The 18,085-nt window shown below is 42.2% G+C and overlaps 1 protein-coding gene across 2 annotated transcripts in view; it reads left to right on the forward strand.

The window, feature by feature from the left end:
• sema5ba (sema domain, seven thrombospondin repeats (type 1 and type 1-like), transmembrane domain (TM) and short cytoplasmic domain, (semaphorin) 5Ba) overlaps window positions 1-18,085 on the forward strand; it is a 148,543-nt gene that overhangs the window by 127,074 nt on the left and 3,384 nt on the right. Inside the window, exons 13-23 of one of the 2 annotated variants that reach the window (XM_025064015.1) lie at window positions 1,460-1,577; window positions 1,834-2,018; window positions 3,277-3,420; window positions 3,834-3,981; window positions 4,255-4,480; window positions 5,916-6,128; window positions 9,383-9,553; window positions 11,165-11,212; window positions 11,778-11,915; window positions 13,265-13,309; window positions 14,488-14,693. In XM_025064015.1, the coding sequence (XP_024919783.1) occupies window positions 1,460-1,577; window positions 1,834-2,018; window positions 3,277-3,420; window positions 3,834-3,981; window positions 4,255-4,480; window positions 5,916-6,128; window positions 9,383-9,553; window positions 11,165-11,212; window positions 11,778-11,915; window positions 13,265-13,309; window positions 14,488-14,693 (1,642 nt within the window). The remainder of the gene's footprint in view (window positions 1-1,459; window positions 1,578-1,833; window positions 2,019-3,276; window positions 3,421-3,833; window positions 3,982-4,254; window positions 4,481-5,915; window positions 6,129-9,382; window positions 9,554-11,164; window positions 11,213-11,777; window positions 11,916-13,264; window positions 13,310-14,487; window positions 14,694-18,085) is intronic. The other variant, XM_008328336.3, reaches the window with a different exon arrangement.

Genomic DNA, 18,085 nt, shown 5'->3' on the forward strand with positions numbered 1-18,085 from the left:
CAGGGATGAAGCGCCGTTTACAGGCAGCAGGTTCTGCAGCAACAAAACTTCCCAGGATTACAGCATCGACTACAGGCGTGCTCTTCTCCAACATCATGGTCTTTCTTAAAACTGGGCGACTTCTCCAACACAAACAACAAACACAGACCACTCACTCTCACACACACAGCTAGAGAACACCGATCCCACAAGCAGCGCATGAGTGAGGCAGGTCTATATACACCCAGGGCACCAGGTGACACCAGTGAGACTAATCAGAGACACAGGTGAGTGTGATGACACTGATTACTCCACCCAGCAGACGAGACAGGGCGAGGAAACACAGACAGCCCTACCACAGTGACCGAACCAGAAAGACGTTCTCAATGAGTAAATCAAGGACCCCCCCACCCCCCCCACCCCACCCCCATCTCATCTTTGGTTCATGTTTCTCCTCTCTTACTAGTAGTAAGAGAGGGTTCACTATTACTTCACCAGGCCTGGCACGGAGAGTTGTATCAACAACATCTCTGTCTCTCTCTCTCTCTGACTTTCTCTCTCTCTCTCTCTCTCTCTCTCTCTGTGTGTGTGTGTGTGTGCCAGACTGCTCGTAGTGGTGTGGAGAGAGAGTGAAGGGGGAAGTAGAGGGAGGAGAAAAGGTGGTACACGAAGGAGAGGAAGCGAGAGCAGAGCTTTCTCCAGCTTTGCTCAGTCATTAACAGATTTAATTAGCCTTCATTACGTTTCTGTTTTACTGGAAGGGTTTTGCAAATATTTAATCACACTTTGTGTTGTTTCTGTGGGAGCTGAGTCTCAGACTGTGTCGCAGTGGTGGAACTTGTTTTCTTTTCTTATTGCTTTGATAAAACACAATTTAAAGACCCTGAAAAAGGGGCCGGGATCACAAAAAACCTGATGTTGAAGCAGTGGGACATAAACGGGGGGCAGAGAGGAGGGGGCAAGTTAATGCTGAGGGGTGCAGATGGTCAAATTAATTAAAATTCTTCTTTTCTTTTCATTTGTGCCACAGTGGAGGGGGGGGGGCTGCTTTGTTATTTTATATCCCTGAGATTATTGGGTTTTCAGGATTAAAGACTTTGAAGTTAAACACAAAGTTCATTGGAGTTTTGGAGCAAGTTTGGAGACTTAATCTGAGTTAAAGTAAGAAGAACCCTAACATTTAGTCATGACATTGAAGTGAGACAAGGTAGGACCGTCCCTGACAGGGGTCTGCTACTGTCCCACCCTGTCAACACATCGACGTCCACTTGACTCATATGGGGTCAAAGGAAGTGACTGGCTGCCAAAATGCCCCCTAAACACTTCTTAGAGTTGAAAAATCAACCCAAAATAATCAGTTTAGAATTTTCTACTATGTACCTATAAAAAATGAAGCAGATTCTGTGTGTGTTTGCAGTGTACGTAAAGTTCCAACCTAAAGTTTTTTTCCTCTCCCACCTCCCTCTCCTCCCCCCTCCAGGCTGTGTTTGGAGGCAAGGGACCCTTACTGTGGATGGGACTTCAGGGAGCGCAGATGTACTACACTGGAGGACAGCTCCAACATGAGCCAGTGGAAGCAGAACATCACCGTTTGTCCGGTAAGAGTGACATCATGAAGGTGTTTAACAACATCACGACTGTTCTCCGGAGGCTGCAGAGACCCAGACACTGTCCAGTCCAATGTCGTCTTTGAACAGCAGGTCTCTCACCTTTGTCAGTGACTCATAGCTTATTAGAATGTGAGGTACGAATATACAATGTGAAGAAAGGAAAGAGAAAACACCTAAATTGGTGGGGGGGGGGGTTCAGTCGTTCATTTATGATAATGTGTTGCCAATATCTGTCTTTCGTCAGCTGCGAAATCAAACCACCAATGGCGGCTTTGGACCTTGGTCACCCTGGCAACCCTGCAACAACGACGACGGCTTGGACGGCACGAGCTCCTGTTTATGTCGCTCTAGGTCATGTGACAGTCCCGCTCCTCGATGTGGAGGCAAAAACTGCGAGGGTCACACGATTGAAGTTTCCAACTGCTCAAGGTAGAAAAGACACAAGACAAATAGCTGATATGTATATATGGTTCAGAATGCTTCTGTGTATCTGCAAAGAATAAAGAAGTATTTGAATGGAGTACTTGGCACCTCATATCTCAAATCATATAAGAATCTAAATCTGTCTCTCATCAACCGAAGCGCTAATCAAAAGCCAAAGGTTTTAGATCCAGACCAGAATTGAAGAAACTCATTCAAAGCTGTATCACCAGGAGGATACAGCCAAGGTTTTCTGTTCTGTCAATTTATAAAATAGAGCAGGTTTTAAAATGTCAGAGGTCTGAAATGAACTGGGGGAATAAAGAACGGTAAATCCCATTTTCCCACCGTTAGTTACAGGAGAAAGGATGACGTATGAGCCTCACAGCCTCGGAATACAAAAATATTTCTAATTTACTCAAATTGTCCAGTCCAGTTATAATTCACATCCTAATTAAGTCACACAGTGCGGTGAAGCAGTTTTCTCCACTTCATCATTGTTCGAGTAATTTAATGCAGTTAGATATTTTAAATTACCTTTGCTTTTGCTCTTGTGTTTCTGTCTTTGTGTACTTGTCTATATATGTTTTTATTATATTTCATCGATTTTGTTCCTTTCTCGCTGGCCTTGTATTTGTCCATTTGTTGATTTACATTTTTTAGATAAAATAAAAATAAAATTGTAAATAAAGGTCCTAATCTTGTTAAAATAGTTCTAAAAAGATGATGTCATGATGTATTTTTAGTTGAACTTGTTATTTTAATAAGGCAGTGACTCAGCACACTGTCATTTATTGAAAGTCCTAACTTATTTTATCCCATCCGTCTCCAGTGGGTTTTTTGAATCTCATTAGTCAGCGTAAGTGACACCCAGCTTCTTTTTGTGACACTTCCACCACATGTGTGTCTGAAGGAGGAGCAGAGCTGAGACGCAGATGTTCCACACGTTTTGTCCCATCGTGTGCCTAAAATTAAATCCCTTGTGTCAAAATTAAATTGTGCTTTTAAAGTAAGAAGCAGCAATTAAATCATAAGGACTTCTGTCGAGGACCTGAACACTTAAGCAAATTGAATAAAAGTTTCCCAGTCAGGCAGTGTTCCTTCCATGTTTGCATTTCTCAATCTAGACAAAAAGTAAAACCGTTTAAATTCCCCCTGTGAGTCGACGTCTGATTAAACAGAATTCAATTAAAAACTCATGGGGATTGATGAAAAAAAATACAGGAACACGGGTAGTTAATGCTTGTCCATGTGTCTTCTGCCACAGAAATGGAGGCTGGACGCCCTGGTCATCATGGGGACAGTGTAGCACCACCTGTGGTACAGGCTTTGAGATGCGGCAGCGGTCATGTAACAACCCTTCACCCAGACACGGTGGACGTGTGTGTGTTGGACCAAACAGGGAGCAGAGGTATGGAGGATAAGAAGAGCATATTAAGTGGTCCAGATATTAAATCTACTTCACTACACTGATGATAGTGTCATTTATAGCTTTGAATACACATCCAAATGGCTTATTTTTCTTAGGTGCAGCTAGTTTTTTTTTTTTTTTTTCAAGTTATCTTGTCTTTACCAAAGTCTAATGGTAGTGGCCGAAAGAACTTCTTAAAATATGTTGCTACTCAAAATGGACACTTTGAAAGAATACCTTGATGGAAACGAAGGCATTTCCAATGTATTAGTTTTGTGTTGCGTTGTTAAAATACAAAAACTGATTATGGATTTGTTATATCAGCATTTTGTCAGTGTGTTCTCAATCACTTAAACGTCTTCACTGGTCTCAGAGTTCACAGGCTCCTCCCATAACCGTCATTTTCTCTGCAGATTCTGTAACGAAGGTGACCCCTGTCCTCAGCCCATCTTCTGGTCTCCATGGGGCCCCTGGACCAAGTGCAGCACTGAGTGTGGAGGAGGGGTTCATTCAAGGGTCCGCACATGTGAGAATGGCAACAGCTGTCCAGGATGTGCACTGGTTGGTAACAAAATGTGGAAACACACATACAGTGAAAGTATATACTGTTTATTTTATTTTATTTATTTATTTATTGCTGACTATGTCTCAGCTTTTTTTATTGTCTCTTACATCAACGTAGAAGTGAAATGTGGATAAAGTAGCAGAATGTTTCAAACAATGCTGGGCACATTACTATGGTTTTCTTTTAAAGTATTAATAGGTGTGTTATTTGACTGATGCATGATGTTTGTTCTTTACTGCGTTAATGACTTCTTCACTCTTTTCCTCCAGGAATACAAGGCCTGTAACCTGGAGGCGTGTCCAGAGGTGAAGAGGAACACACCCTGGACTCCCTGGATGCCGGTCAATGTAACTCAGGGCGGAGCCCGTCAAGAACAGAGGGTGCGCTACATGTGTAGAGCCCACCTTTCTGATCCACATGAACTGCAAATCGGACGCAGGAAGGTGGAGACACGCTTCTGTCCTAATGATGGTACAGCTGTCTGCGAGACAGATAGTAAGTCAAATGTTGTTGTGGGGTTGTGATGTCTTTGTTTTATTGAAGGAGTCAACTCTTTAGATTTAATGAAAAGATTGTGTTTTTAAAGAGTTTTTTTGAGCGTGAGGGAACATTAACTACAACACTAGTAAAGTGTTTTATGCTAAAGAGCGTTTCACTTGTGGGCTAGCTAGCTAGCTACAGCATTGTCACGTCAACCAAAAGTACCAAGATCATTTGACGAAAGTATAAAAAAATGACTGATTTGCTACTTGTGTTTTTTTTACTACTTTGTAATATTAGATGTAGTTATTATGTTTTAAAAAAAGAACACTTTGTACTTCCACCTTGACTTTTTATCCGTATTTCATCGACTTAGGTAGTAAAGTGACCTCTGTTGGACAGATAATGTCATTGTTTTAAGATTTCCATCAGCAGATTTCTTCAGCCACAGTTACATGATGTCATTTACTGGCACCAAACAAACTTTAGGAAGCAGATGTCTTTTTTTTTATTTGTGGATTTAAAGGATTAATTCCGTCCCTACTTTTTGTAAAAGCATCCGTTTTGAGTTGAATTATCATGTGGACTCTTCTTGGCTCCATCTCATTTCTCTGAGCTACTATTTCTCTCAGTCTCACTGGGCCTAAAATAATTCCACCTCATCAGTGATAATCCTGTCTTTTCATTTTTTTAATTACCTCACTTGTCTGTGTTATCACTATTTTTTTATTATATTTGGTAATTGTGCATACGGCAGGTCAGTGCATGCGTGGCTGTGATTTTGAGTTTAGAAAAATGTTTTATTATTATGTATGCTTTAAAAAATGTAGTGGATATTTTCAACCAATAATTAGTGTTTTTTTTCTCCACTGTCACATGAATATGTAAGAAGAGTAATGATAAGCCCTTTGTGAAATTCAGGTCTGTCTCAGTAGAACAGTATTTTGAATTTCACATTGACCTCTTCAGTAATTATAGAAGTTTTACTGTCTTTTCTTGAATTTTTAACAGTTTGAAAACTCTCTAGAGATTATTTTTACCCTGAACTGCAGTTTATCCATCCATGCTATGGAGTTCAGGCAAAGCCACAGCCGTGAAGCCAGCCGTTGTGCTTTGCTAAATGCTGTTTGTAAACCCTCCTTTGTGCTTTGCTAAATGCTGTTTGTAAAGGGGTCACTCACCAGGGCTACCGAACACATTTAGAGAGCTGCACACAGTCACATTTCACTGTTCACCTCCAGGGGCATTTGCATGCTGCTCTGTCTCCTGCATCGATTAACTGTCTCCTCTTTCGGTCCACCCATGGAGGAGGCTGCATCGACTCTGACATTGTGATGATGTAAAGAGCTAAAAAAAAATGGGCTTTGAGCGATGGAGCCAAAGAAATGCATCACCCCGTGGTGAGGCTGGTGCTTTAAACTGTTTATGTGTTTTCCTTCTCCCTCTCTAGCCCTGGTGGAGGAGCTGCTGAAGATGCCAGCGGTGAGAGTGGCAGGTGCCAGCTGGTCATCGTGGGACTCGTGGTCCAGCTGCTCCCAGAGCTGCGCCAAAGGCTACCGCACACGGCGGCGATCGTGTTCAGGACCGGAGGGGAAAAGTGCCCCTGTAGCGTGTCGCGGTTCACCTGTGGAGTATCAGGACTGTAACGTTCAGCCGTGTCCAGGTGAGCACAGAGACTCTCTGGGATGAAGTCGAAAAAAACAGAAGAAAAAACAAAACACTGAGATAAAGAGATGCAGAGAGAAAGGGATGAAGTGGGGAGGGAGGTCAGGGAGGGGAAAATCACCCTGAGTAGATCATTAGCTTCATTAGCTAATGGTTACCAGAAGCTCGCAGTGGCGCAGACGTCCATGGATAAATGGAATTACCTATTTAGAACAACTAATCAAACCATAATTAGCTGGACTGGAGCTCTGCTGACCACAGGCTGTTCTCTCTCTCTCTCACACACACACACACACACGATTGGTGACATTGGATAAATGGCTGAACTCTACACAGAAACCAATGACTGATGACTGCCTGCTACAAAACTGTAAATTCCCACAGTGTCTACAATTCAACTGTTGACGTCACATTTCATCTTTATTGGTTTGTTCTGCTGGTCAACACATGGCTGCTGAAGGTCCAGGCCAGTTGGCCTTGGTCATTCTCAGATGTGAAGTTGCCGGTCGGTTAGCCATTGTCTATGCAGTAAATGATACTTGTGCAGTCAGGTCTGTCTTTGTCCTTGTCCTGGGAATACGGTAATGTGGACAAAGTCGAAGACACAAAAAAAAAAAGAAAGAAAAGAAAAGGAATGAATTGAAATTGATGAGGTTGAAGAAAAAGCAGGAAATAATACAAACTCAAAGATTCAAATACTATTGTTATGAAAAATCTAGTTTGAATGTACACACAGGATCAGGCGTTCTTCTGTAGTGAGATAACGTGAGCTGCAAACAGATCAGTGGGTTAAGATCAGAATTCACCGACGTCTTTTCATCACTGGAGAACTGTGACCTTAAAATGCCTTTTAATGTTGCTCAAAATCTATTTCCTGCTAAATGTTAAATGAGCAACACGGTCCCTGCAGGCAAACTGGATATTAGTTCAGCAAATCAATTACTTTGTCGTAAAGCTGTAAATAATTCTGGGTTAATTAGAGTCACTCTTCAAATCATCAGAGAAATATACCAAGTCTTTAAGTGTTATCAAAGACAATCTGAAGACGGCGTTAACACCAGAGCTCATCTGTTCAGGTGACGTCTAAAGTCTGTTGACACCAGAGCGAGGAAGATTAGTTTGGGTTTTCGTACACATCAGGTCTTCACCTCCTCCTTTTCTCAAAGGAAAGAGAATTTCAACTAAGTCTTGAATTTACAAAAACTTTCCTTTGTCCAAAAAAAAAAAAAAAGAAAAGCTGTTTCGATTTAATTGGTTTCAATTACAAACAAAATTAAACCAATATTAGAAGCAGCTCTTAATGAGTTGGTGTGAAGCCCCTGTGAAAATAGTGTAGAAAATTATTATTTTCCTTTTTTTCCTGTTGTAACAATAACGTTTAGATAAAACATGTATGAAGATCATAAAAATATTGAAATTATTTTTCAGTATTTGGGGAGTCGACCTATGACCCCAAAGTGACCCCAAACTTAGCCTCAGAGACACTGGTTGTTATATATGTAAATATATGTAGAGTAATACATATGCACACAATCTATATATACATATATATATATATATCAAGTTAATTTTACATTGAACACAGTTTATCTACAGTTAAAAAAAAAATAATTTTAGACCAGTGTTAATATAGATGCATGACATTTATACTGGGTGCTTAAATAACCATCAAGGAAACATCATATTCTACTCTGTAGCCTGGCAGTTCAGATGATTTAACACCGAACATTAAATCAAATGTGAATAATTTTAGTCAAAACCCGACAAGAGAAGAATCCTGTCCCTGTTTATTGTCGCCTGCAGGACTGTTCCTCCTGAGAGGAAAGTTTGATTTTACTTATTTGGAAGTAACTTTGTTATTACCCAAACAAACATAAAGGTAATAAAAATGGATTTCTTAGTTTCCGCCTCATGTCTGAGGGTAATGAGCGCAGCAAGGAAGTCACACAGGAAGAGAGTGGAGCAGTTAGAGAGAGAGAGAGAGAGAGAGAGAGAGAGAGAGAGAGAGAGCCGTAAAAGCAGCGTGTCAGTCGGATGGCCAGTGGAGCGTTGAGTAAATCAGTGCATCAGGCCCTCAGTCAGTCAGCCAGGTAAACAGCCAGTTAGCATCAGTCAGCCAGTGTAGTGGCAGCCCGTGGTCACAGCCTGCTTCGCTCTGTGTCACACTAATCCACTCAGCTAATGGAGTTTTCTGCAGCGCTGTGACGTTACCAGGCAACGCCGCCCTCTGTTGCTCGCTCTTTCCGCCAGGCAGACCGACACCAGGCAGTCGACGGGTCAATTAGTCAGTCAGATTAGATTACATGAAACATCAACGGTCCCACAGAGGGAGGACTTAATAAATGAGAAGCAGGAAACTGAAAAAAAAAACAAAGTCAAATGTGATGGTATGTGATGTTGAAACAGCATCGTCAACACTGCTGCAACAAGAACAGTCTGTGGGAGGATTTCTACTACGGGAATACTGAACATTGTTGTTGTTTTTCAAAAAAAAACCCAGATATTTAACACATTTGTATTTAAGCTAACTGTTAAATTACTGTAGCTCTCTTGCTGTAGCTGAACAAAGTATGGTGAAGATTTAGATCAGGACGATTTAAAATAGGTGTGTCGTATAGTTTCTTCATTTAAAAAAAATATTGCCACATAATGTTTCTTTCCTTTTGCATAGAATCCTGGTTGTGAGATTTAAGTGCCTTCCTTTTAAAAAACAAAACACACGCTACATGATAAGTCAGGTGTGAGCCCCAGAAGACTGACTGGACACTTTTCACCTTCACAAACATACATATTATAGTCAGCCTTTCGAACTGTTGTCATAAAATAAAATGGCATTTTAAATGAAAATGAATATGGAGGCGAGTTATGGAAGCTTCACAGACAAATTACGTTAGCACTAACTTGACAGTCTCCACGGCTTTGTCAAAAATTGAACAAGGTCTCGATACAAAGTGGTGCATAAACAATGTCCATGTGGAGCAGCAGGAGTAAAATCTGCATCAGGGTCAGAGCACATTCTGCTCTCATCCTTGAGATGCCCTCAGCTCCTGGGGTCCGTGGATACAAGGACTGAATACATCATATCTATACAGGAAGAAACAGCTGGAACTGTGGCTGCAAAAACCAACAAGTCTGTTTATGTAGCAAAACACTGCGGAGCCTGAGTCTCTTCTCTCCTCGACAACTGCCAGGACTGTCTTTTAGAAAACTGACCAAAAACAAAACGTTTATTTCTATCTGTGTGTTCCACAGTGAGCGGTGCCTGGTCCTGCTGGTCGTCCTGGTCTCTGTGCTCAGTCGGATGCGGCGGAGGTCACTACCAGCGCACGCGTGCCTGTAACAGTCCTGCACCTGCCAATGGGGGCAATATCTGCATAGGACTGCACACTGAGGAGGCGCTGTGTAACACACACACCTGTGACGGTAAGGTCACGTTCACACATGCATTCAGATTCACACTTTGTCCCACAGTCGTCTCCTTGGACAGTGTTCTTTATTTCACTTAATGACTTGGTTGACCTTCCAACAAAATAAATTGGTTAAACCTAAACGAGAACAGAAACAGAGTCGCGCTGCAGGAGAAACATGTCCTTCCACGGTTTCTGTCCCGTGTCCACCAGAGCCCGTGGAAAGGATTGAAAAGTCGTCCTTTTGTTATTTAATCAAAGAGAAACCTCACATAATGAATCTGAATTAGGAGTCGAAAGAAAAACAAGCCGTCACACTGATGTATTTGACCTGCTGCAAGACTGATGGTAATGTAGTATTGGGAAATAGAAAATATTTTTTTGAGTCATTGTTTTGCAAAAGACAAAACGTAACTCTGTTAAACCTTAAAACCTCATCCTGACAATAATCATAATGTACTGAAACTAAACATAGTCTCTGGCGCCCCCTGGTATTTAGTTATGAAGAGGCTAGAATGACAGGCCAATATTATTTTCTGGTAGGATTTGTCCTGTCAATTTTTTTTTAAGCCTTGTTTTTCACTGACAGTGTAGAGAAAATTCAAAAACATGAACCTAAATATAATAGAAAAAGTGTCTTTGTTATCTGCATAATACAACAGAATAAGACAATAATTCTGTTAGCTTTTGTGCATTTGGGTTAAAGACCCAGATATAACACATATAATCTTAATGAAATTCCCGTCCCAAAAGGACAGCAACATTCATTAGAAAACTGTTCACAATCCAAAAACCAGGACTTGAACTGATGTTGATTAATAGATGAAACATCTCTCAGCGTTTCACCAACACTAGTTTTTCTTATTTTCCTTGAAACAAAAACAGTGATGAAGATAATTAATTGTCAAAGCCGTTTCCACTCCTATGTTCCGAGGTGTGTTTGGGAACAGTGTTATCCTGCAGGACAGATGATCTCTGCCTAAATTAAATAGTTTTTTCCCCTAAGCTGTCATTTCTTTTAACTGCTTTTCATTTCCAATCACCCCTGCTGTCATTCATGGGGAGAGTTAACGCGTACAGTCAGCCGCCCTGGTAATTACAGACACCGGAAAGGTAATGGCTTTCTGTCTTTTTCCTCCCTCCTTTGTCAAGATGCTAATCAGCCGTCCTTTATCAGGTTAATGTTTTCCCTGTTTGACCAACACATCCTTTCTCTGCCTGTGACGATCGACCAATCCAACTCTCTCCCCGGCCTCGATCCGTCTCCCTGTCCGTACATTATTGACAGGCGAGGCGTCAGTCATCTGCCGGGGTCCTCCCGGAGATGCTGCCCCCTCTGCATGAATAATGAGAGACGACCCCGCCTGTCAGTCACAGGTAGCTTTGATGCCCCGTTGTCACGGGTCATTTGATTAGAGTGTCCAGCAGTAATAGAGGACAGCAGGAAGAGAGAGAGAGAGAGAGAGAGAGAGAGAGGGCGGAATACGAATGAGAATCCTTGGGCCTTTTGAGCAAACGCAGGTCGCCTTTGTGAATAAATGAAGCATAATAAATGAAGGTTTGTTGGGATGTAGGGTTTGTATACATGTTTGAGGAGTGTGTTTTTGTGTTTTTTTTATTTGTATAGAAGGCTCTGCTGCAAGAATGGAGCAGCTGGTGACTGAGCAGCTTGTCGGTGAGCACCAGACTGATAGGAACGGTACAAGAAGCCTGGCCTGTGCCTTCACTTTGGTCCCCGGATGCCAAAACTGCACACTTGAGAGCACCCTGAACAACAAACTAGCCTCTCATCAGCTTTTCATTGCTGTAGCTTGTTCTGCCTCCACTCTGGTGCCTTTAAATACACGGTGAAAGAATGCATCAAGTGCACAGTTGAAAAAGAGTAGCTGAGTGTTGGGAACTTTCTCTCTCTTCCTCTTGGGCAGAAGGCCTTTGTTTACTGCTGTGTTGCCTGCTGCGGGGAAACATCACCAAAGCTTGGCTCAGGAGACAAACATCTCCGCTATGCACTAAACAAACTCTCCATGGGTTTACTCTTCAAATCCTGTTTACATCACAAACACTCTTGGTGTGTTGGCGCTCTTTAGCTGGCTAGGAAGGTTAGCAGCCGCGGGTGGCAACAGCCTGGGTGGGCACGTTGGCTTCCAGGACATCTGAGCCTCGCCGTTGTCCAGACGTCATATTGATGCCTGTGTTTCTTTTGTTGATTTGTTTGTTTGTTTGTTTCCCGTTGTCTTCAGGTGGCTGGATGGCCTGGTCGCTGTGGTCAGCCTGTGATGATTCAGGTTTGCAGATGAGAAGCCGTGTGTGTGGTGCTCAAGGCAACACCCCGTGTGTGGGGAACAGCACTCAGCGCAGAGACTGCAACGAAATACCCGGTGAGTCAGTCGGTTGTCGGATACATGCTGTACAAGTAACTCCTCCTCGCAACAGGTCAAAGTGTGAGAAATGTCTCAGAGCGAGAACAAGGAAATGTTAGACCTAAAATGTTCTCCACTGCCAGTTTGTGATGTTCTTATTACCAGCTGGTAACACAAAGGACCTAATCAGACTCAAAATGGAGGCCTGCAGCCCTCACAGTGTCAACTGTCACAGTCAGCCACTGGAGAAGTTAGGCCAAAGAGGAAACACAGTGTAGTGTAACCTCATACTCTTTTGAAATACATTAAAAATGGCACTCTCACCAAACAGTATTCTTCATCTCAAATACTTCGGTTTCACAAATCAGAACCAACACACTCTGAGAACGATGTGTTGACATGTTTAATTCTAAATAAACCCAATCACCACAAACTGTTTTGTTGGTTAAACACATAAAATGACATTTGTGAAGTTCTGACAACATGGATTTTTTTAAAATATTTTGATCCTCTCAGGCCTCCGTTGTGACAAGTCGATATCAAATATGGTCATTTATCATCACCGTCTTCTCCATCCACATGTCCACATCTTTGTACACAACACTTGCCTGGTACCGTACGTGTGCATGCAGCCAACACCGTGGCTCTTCACCCAAGTCATGTGTTTACACCAATTACTGAGAATTAAGTCAGCACGAATCCAACTCTTCTGTGGTCGACTCCACTCGGCTTGTTATGCAGGTGACGATGGCAGAAAGTTTCTGCACAAATCATCTCTCATGGCTTTTCCACACTCTGCCTCCTTAATGAGTCCACACCAGAGCAATTCATATTAATGGCTCGTCACGTCACCAAATCACTGCTCGTTTCAGCACAGATTTCAACCAGGCGATGGATGAATTTGTTAAGGTCACGCTGGCAGAGGGGAGGTTGGAAAAAAAATTGGGCCAAAACAATTAATCAAAAGATGTGGAGCTGCAATTAAATCTGTCCACACACACACACACACACACACATCAACCCTCGCTGCTCCCTTCATGTTCGCTCAGGATGAATGTGTCGTGGCTGTCAGTGGCGTCAAAAGGGTCAGAGCCACAGAGCAGAGCTGTTTGTTTGTCTTTTTGCACTCATCAGTTCATTTATCTCAGTAAAGTGTTGGATTCCACCGAGGGTTAGAGCAGCCCTGTGAATAACACGTCGATTCCTCATTCATTCTTTTACGTTAGCCACGTGTCACATCTCCTGGTCTTACAGTCGGTGTCTGTTGTGTTGTGAAGGCTCTCCCAGGAGAGAGTGTGTGTCGTGTCGGTGTGTGTTTGTGTGCATGCAGGTGTGTGTCTGACCCTGTGTTCCTCTCCTCTCTGCAGTCATTCTGCCTGCATCTGGTTTTGATAAGGAGCAGCACTGTGGAGGTAAGTGGATTAACAGCTGCCTTCACTGTCAGCATGTGTGTGTTTTGTGTTCCCACAGATGTGGGTCCATCCTCATGTCTCCACACATTGTGTGTGCATGTGTGTTTTTATTTATGTTTTTCATCCTGACATATTGATTACAAATTGGTTGTAAAAACATTTAGCCACAGGTCAAAACTGTAAAATATATATAGTATATACTTAACCGTCTGTGCATTTGAATCCTCAATCAAAAAAAAAAGAAAAGAAAAACCTAGCAGATTTCCACTAATTGAAAAAAAAAAAAAATATATATATATATATATATTCAATAACGGCCATTTCTTTTCAACTAAATGGGATTGGAATAAGTAAATTGATGCCGCATTCTGTCGGAAAATACCTCATACCTGCAGCTCAAAACTTTTGCATTCAAGAAAATGAATAGTAATGTTAAAGCCAGTAAAAAACCAGCAGTTCACTGATTACTGCAGTGATACTGTGTCTCAGTCTTTTCACAGTAGGGGTCTTAGATGTTTGGCAATTGAATTTCAATGGCAAAAACAGAAAAGAAAAAAAATCAGGAGTTGGGACAGGTTCATAATAAAAATAAATGAAAGCAGACACTTCTGTGCACTGTTCAGTTCAAAACACTTGACCATTTGCGCTGCAGTCTCATACAGTTAAATTAGTACAAAAGTCTGTGCTGGTAGCAGTCAAGTGTCTGCCAGGAGAAATGATTTTGTTTAAACAAGCTTGGCTTTTTATTTGACAAATCAACCCCCCCCCCCCCCCCCAAAAAAAAAAAAAAAAACAGTGGGTGAGTATGAGGTGGGTGAGAAAAGGGAGAGAAAAGAGAGAGAGCTGACACAGAGGACAGTGTTGTCACCAGCCTTGTGGGGAGAAAAAGTGAAGAGTGAACCTGTATGAATAATTCTGCAACAGCAGAACTCAAGGGGGGCGATGATGTGGGAGAGAACTGAGGAAGTCAGTATTTATACTCCGTCTCCAGCTCCAGTCCTCTAAATAACCTTTGCATTGCTGATCCAGAATCTGTCTTTATCTCTTTCCAAGTGGGAATGGTTATAAATCGAGCACCGGAGACGGAGGGAACTGGAGAGCCAGTTCTCCAGAATGAGATGCAGCGCCACCTGTTGACCTCTGTCATGACACGGTGTGTTTATTCTCTCACCCTGCAGCGTTCAACTCCATCCACCTAATTGCCACCGGTGTGTCCTGTTTCCTCGGGGCGGGCCTGCTGTCCTTCTTGATCTACATCTACTGTCAGCGTTTCCACAAGCCGTCGCAGGAGTCGGCCGTCATCCACCCCACCACCCCCAACCACCTCAACTACAAGGGCAACACCACGCCAAAGAACGAGAAGTACACGCCCATGGAGTTCAAGGTACGTCTTCAATCCACGTCTCTCACAAACGAGGAAAGATTGGGAAAAACCGCAGCGCTGACGGTTTCTAATGTGCCCAACACTGACATACAATTTACATGTTTGATATTCAAGGGCAGTGAATGTGATTCATGTTTTATTTAGAGCATTTTTTGATACATTTATCTCAATTGAGACAAACGGCAGAAGATGAATCGCCGTTCATTTCTATTCCTCCTCGTGCCTTTTCTACCTGCCCACAAACCCTGTCCTTATTAATGAGACCCATTAACTTTCTAAAGCTTTATCCACACCGCCCTCACCCTCACCCCTCCGTCTCCCCTACACCTTCCACTGCTGCTGCTCTGCTGTGAATTCACATTCACAACCAGTCAGGCGACCATTTCCACCACAGGTTGATCAGCTTTTACTGCAGTTTAGGGCCTTGTTTTCTCCACTCTCTCCCTCACTGATTGTAGATCAGTTTAACACAAGATGATTGTGTTTTCATGGTCATGTGTTTACCTTTACGGTCCAACGCTTCTTACTTATTGTCAAACCACAAATTTTCTATGTCCTTTCACACAGAGGGATCAGTAAAATTATAAGGTTTTTACAAAATGCTCATGTTATTGTTTTTAAACAATAGTGCGTTATATTAATGGGTTAGGGTAGTTAAGTCGCCATGTTTATTTCTAGTTATACTGCTATAACTACAACAACAATGGTTAAAAAAGGCAATAAAAAAAAAAGCACTCAAAAAAATGCCCCTTAAAAACAATAACAAAACATGGGCAACATTGATTACAAAAATATTGTAACCTATTTGAAAGAATATATTTTGCAGGAACAAAATTAAAAAATTACAAGATGCTGTAACAATATTTTTAAAAATATATATATTTTTAAAAAACTCTCTCGAAAAAGTACCTGAACAACAAGTCCAAATTATCCGAATTATTTCCTTCACCAAACGACCCTGATCTGATCAGAGTGTCAGGAAACTGACCCTCCTTTCACAGAGCGATTCCGTTCCCATCGAGCTCTTATTCCAATTATCTGTGTCCATGTAAACACAGCTATTGACAATGACACCCAGATGGTTCATTCAATCACCTGCCAATTATTTAGTGGCGAGTGCCTGCACTTTTCTAAAGATAACTGCCACAAATACCACACAGATGGTTGTGGGTAACAAACCATCTGCCGCTTTGTCTGATCGTCTCCTGTAAACGTGCGTCACAGTGTGATGTGATTAACAGCTGGAGATGAGAAGACTTTTTGAAACTTTTTTTTGTTCCCCAGCAAAAACATTAGAACTAGAGCTCTGATCCTTATTGGTTCACTGTTAGATGACATGACAAACTCCCAGGACTCTGCTGTAGAGTCTTTTCTGTTGGCTTTTATCCATCAGACACATCAACTATATGTTAAGTGATACAGCAGTAATCCGCTGCCAACGCCTTCATCGACTAATTAGACACGTATCATTTACACCTCAGGGAATTCAGAAGTCTACAAAAGTGTCTGCTTCCTGTGTCAGAGCAAGAAAAAGGAAATTCATCCAAACTTTATTTTTCAGAACTCTGCCTCATCCTGTTTTCTTCAATTTACCTCCTACTGGTTCAGAAACTGAAAATGCTAATACGTTTTGGTTTTGCAAGAGGGGTTTTGCACATTTTGAAGTTTGAACTGGCGAAAGAGTAAGAAAGTTTTAGGAGGAGACGGATGTGGCCTGCAGGCAGGCCGGTCAAGAACACACACACACACACACACGTTTATAGAGCTGCGATTCTGTTATTGTGTAGAACTAGACCTGGTATTTTTCTGTCAAAACTTCCATCAAATTCTTTCCTGACAACTGACCCAGAACCACCACAGATGAGAGTAACTTTACAACAATTTATATATGAACCCATCTTCATAACGAGCTCAAACACGTCGTCATCAGATCACAGAACATCTCTACTGTTCAGTTCGTGTCAGATTTATAACAGCTGTTGTTGTCGTTTTGATGCCTCTGAAGGACAGGCAGGGCAGGAAGGTCACATCAGCAGGTAGACGAGCAGAACCTGGGACTTAGTTTCTGTTTCCTCTAACCAACAGCTGCCTGTGTTTCCTGGACCAAATCTAAACGACTGCACATATAGCATAGCTTTGGGGGAAACTTGTTGGTAATCATTTTTGATTCAAAACATTTTCATCCATAATTCCGGACACATTTAAGGGGTTAAAATCAATTTGGGATTCAATTTCCAGTTATCTTAGCAATTACAGCCACCAGGTGGAGAGTGTCCCTGACGGGCACTTCTGTGGCTGCTCTGACATCAGCCAATGAACATCAGCTTCTAATGCTTTCCGATATGAACCTATTGATCAGTCTAAGACGGAGTCTGATGTTGTGCCAGTGAAACATCACAGGCCATAACATCCTTCAACCAGCAGCTTTCAGGTCTGCAGCTCCTCAGATATCAAAGATTCTCCCTGGAACACAGAGGCTGGAACACAGGGTCTAATTACACTGACCCCGCCCCCTTCTCTTATTTTGACCATGTTCATCCTCCCGACTTATTGTCCCGACTCTTGTTGTTGTGGCCGTGCAGACGTCAACGACATGCTGACAGCCGCTGTGGTGTTGAGAGCCTGAACTCGTTAGCGCTAACGACCACAGAGGGCAGCCAGAAGATGCTGGATGCTGCGGCCGATGTCGGCGTGCAGCGCCATGCACTGTTTATCCTGCGGCTCCCTCTCCTCCAGGCCAATTTATGATGCTTACCATTGTGTATTTCACCGACTCTAACCTGATTACCTCAGCCCACCGGCCTCCCTGAGTGCTTCAGATGGATTGCATTAGACTAATGCTTCACCTGGAATGTGCTTCACTGAACATTTAGCCTTTTCAAAGACCAAGGAAATGCATTAGAATGAACGCAGGCTGGCTTCAGTGAATTCCTGCCATCGCATTCATTAGTCCAGAGCTCACGGTTGAGAAGCCTTGAAGTGAATTAGTTCAAATGGTTTGTTGTTACCTCTGTGTTGTTACAGCCTTAAAAAATACTGCAAAATTATATGAATATCTTGTTTTTTTATCTTTTGCAATCTATTTGTTGACAAACTTTAGCTAGCCTTAGCTAACATACTTCACTTACAAGTTCACTTACATAACCTAAAGCTAGGTTATGTACTTTATGGTCACTGACAACATAAGGTTCACTTGTCAAAATTCACTTGTCAGTTTGTGTAATTTCAGGTATTGGCCACTGTGCTACGTTCGTTTTGCTGCAACTCAAGGAATCAACTGTAGACGGTGATATTGTGCTCATTTGCTTTCTTACTGAGAGCTAAAGCAAAAAAAAAAAGTCTCATTCAGTATGGATGATATAAACCAGAGACAGAGGGTGTGAGAGTAGACG

This window comes from Cynoglossus semilaevis, chromosome 16, assembly GCF_000523025.1.
Source record: "Cynoglossus semilaevis isolate Cse_v1.0 chromosome 16, Cse_v1.0, whole genome shotgun sequence".
NCBI lineage: Eukaryota > Metazoa > Chordata > Actinopteri > Pleuronectiformes > Cynoglossidae > Cynoglossus > Cynoglossus semilaevis.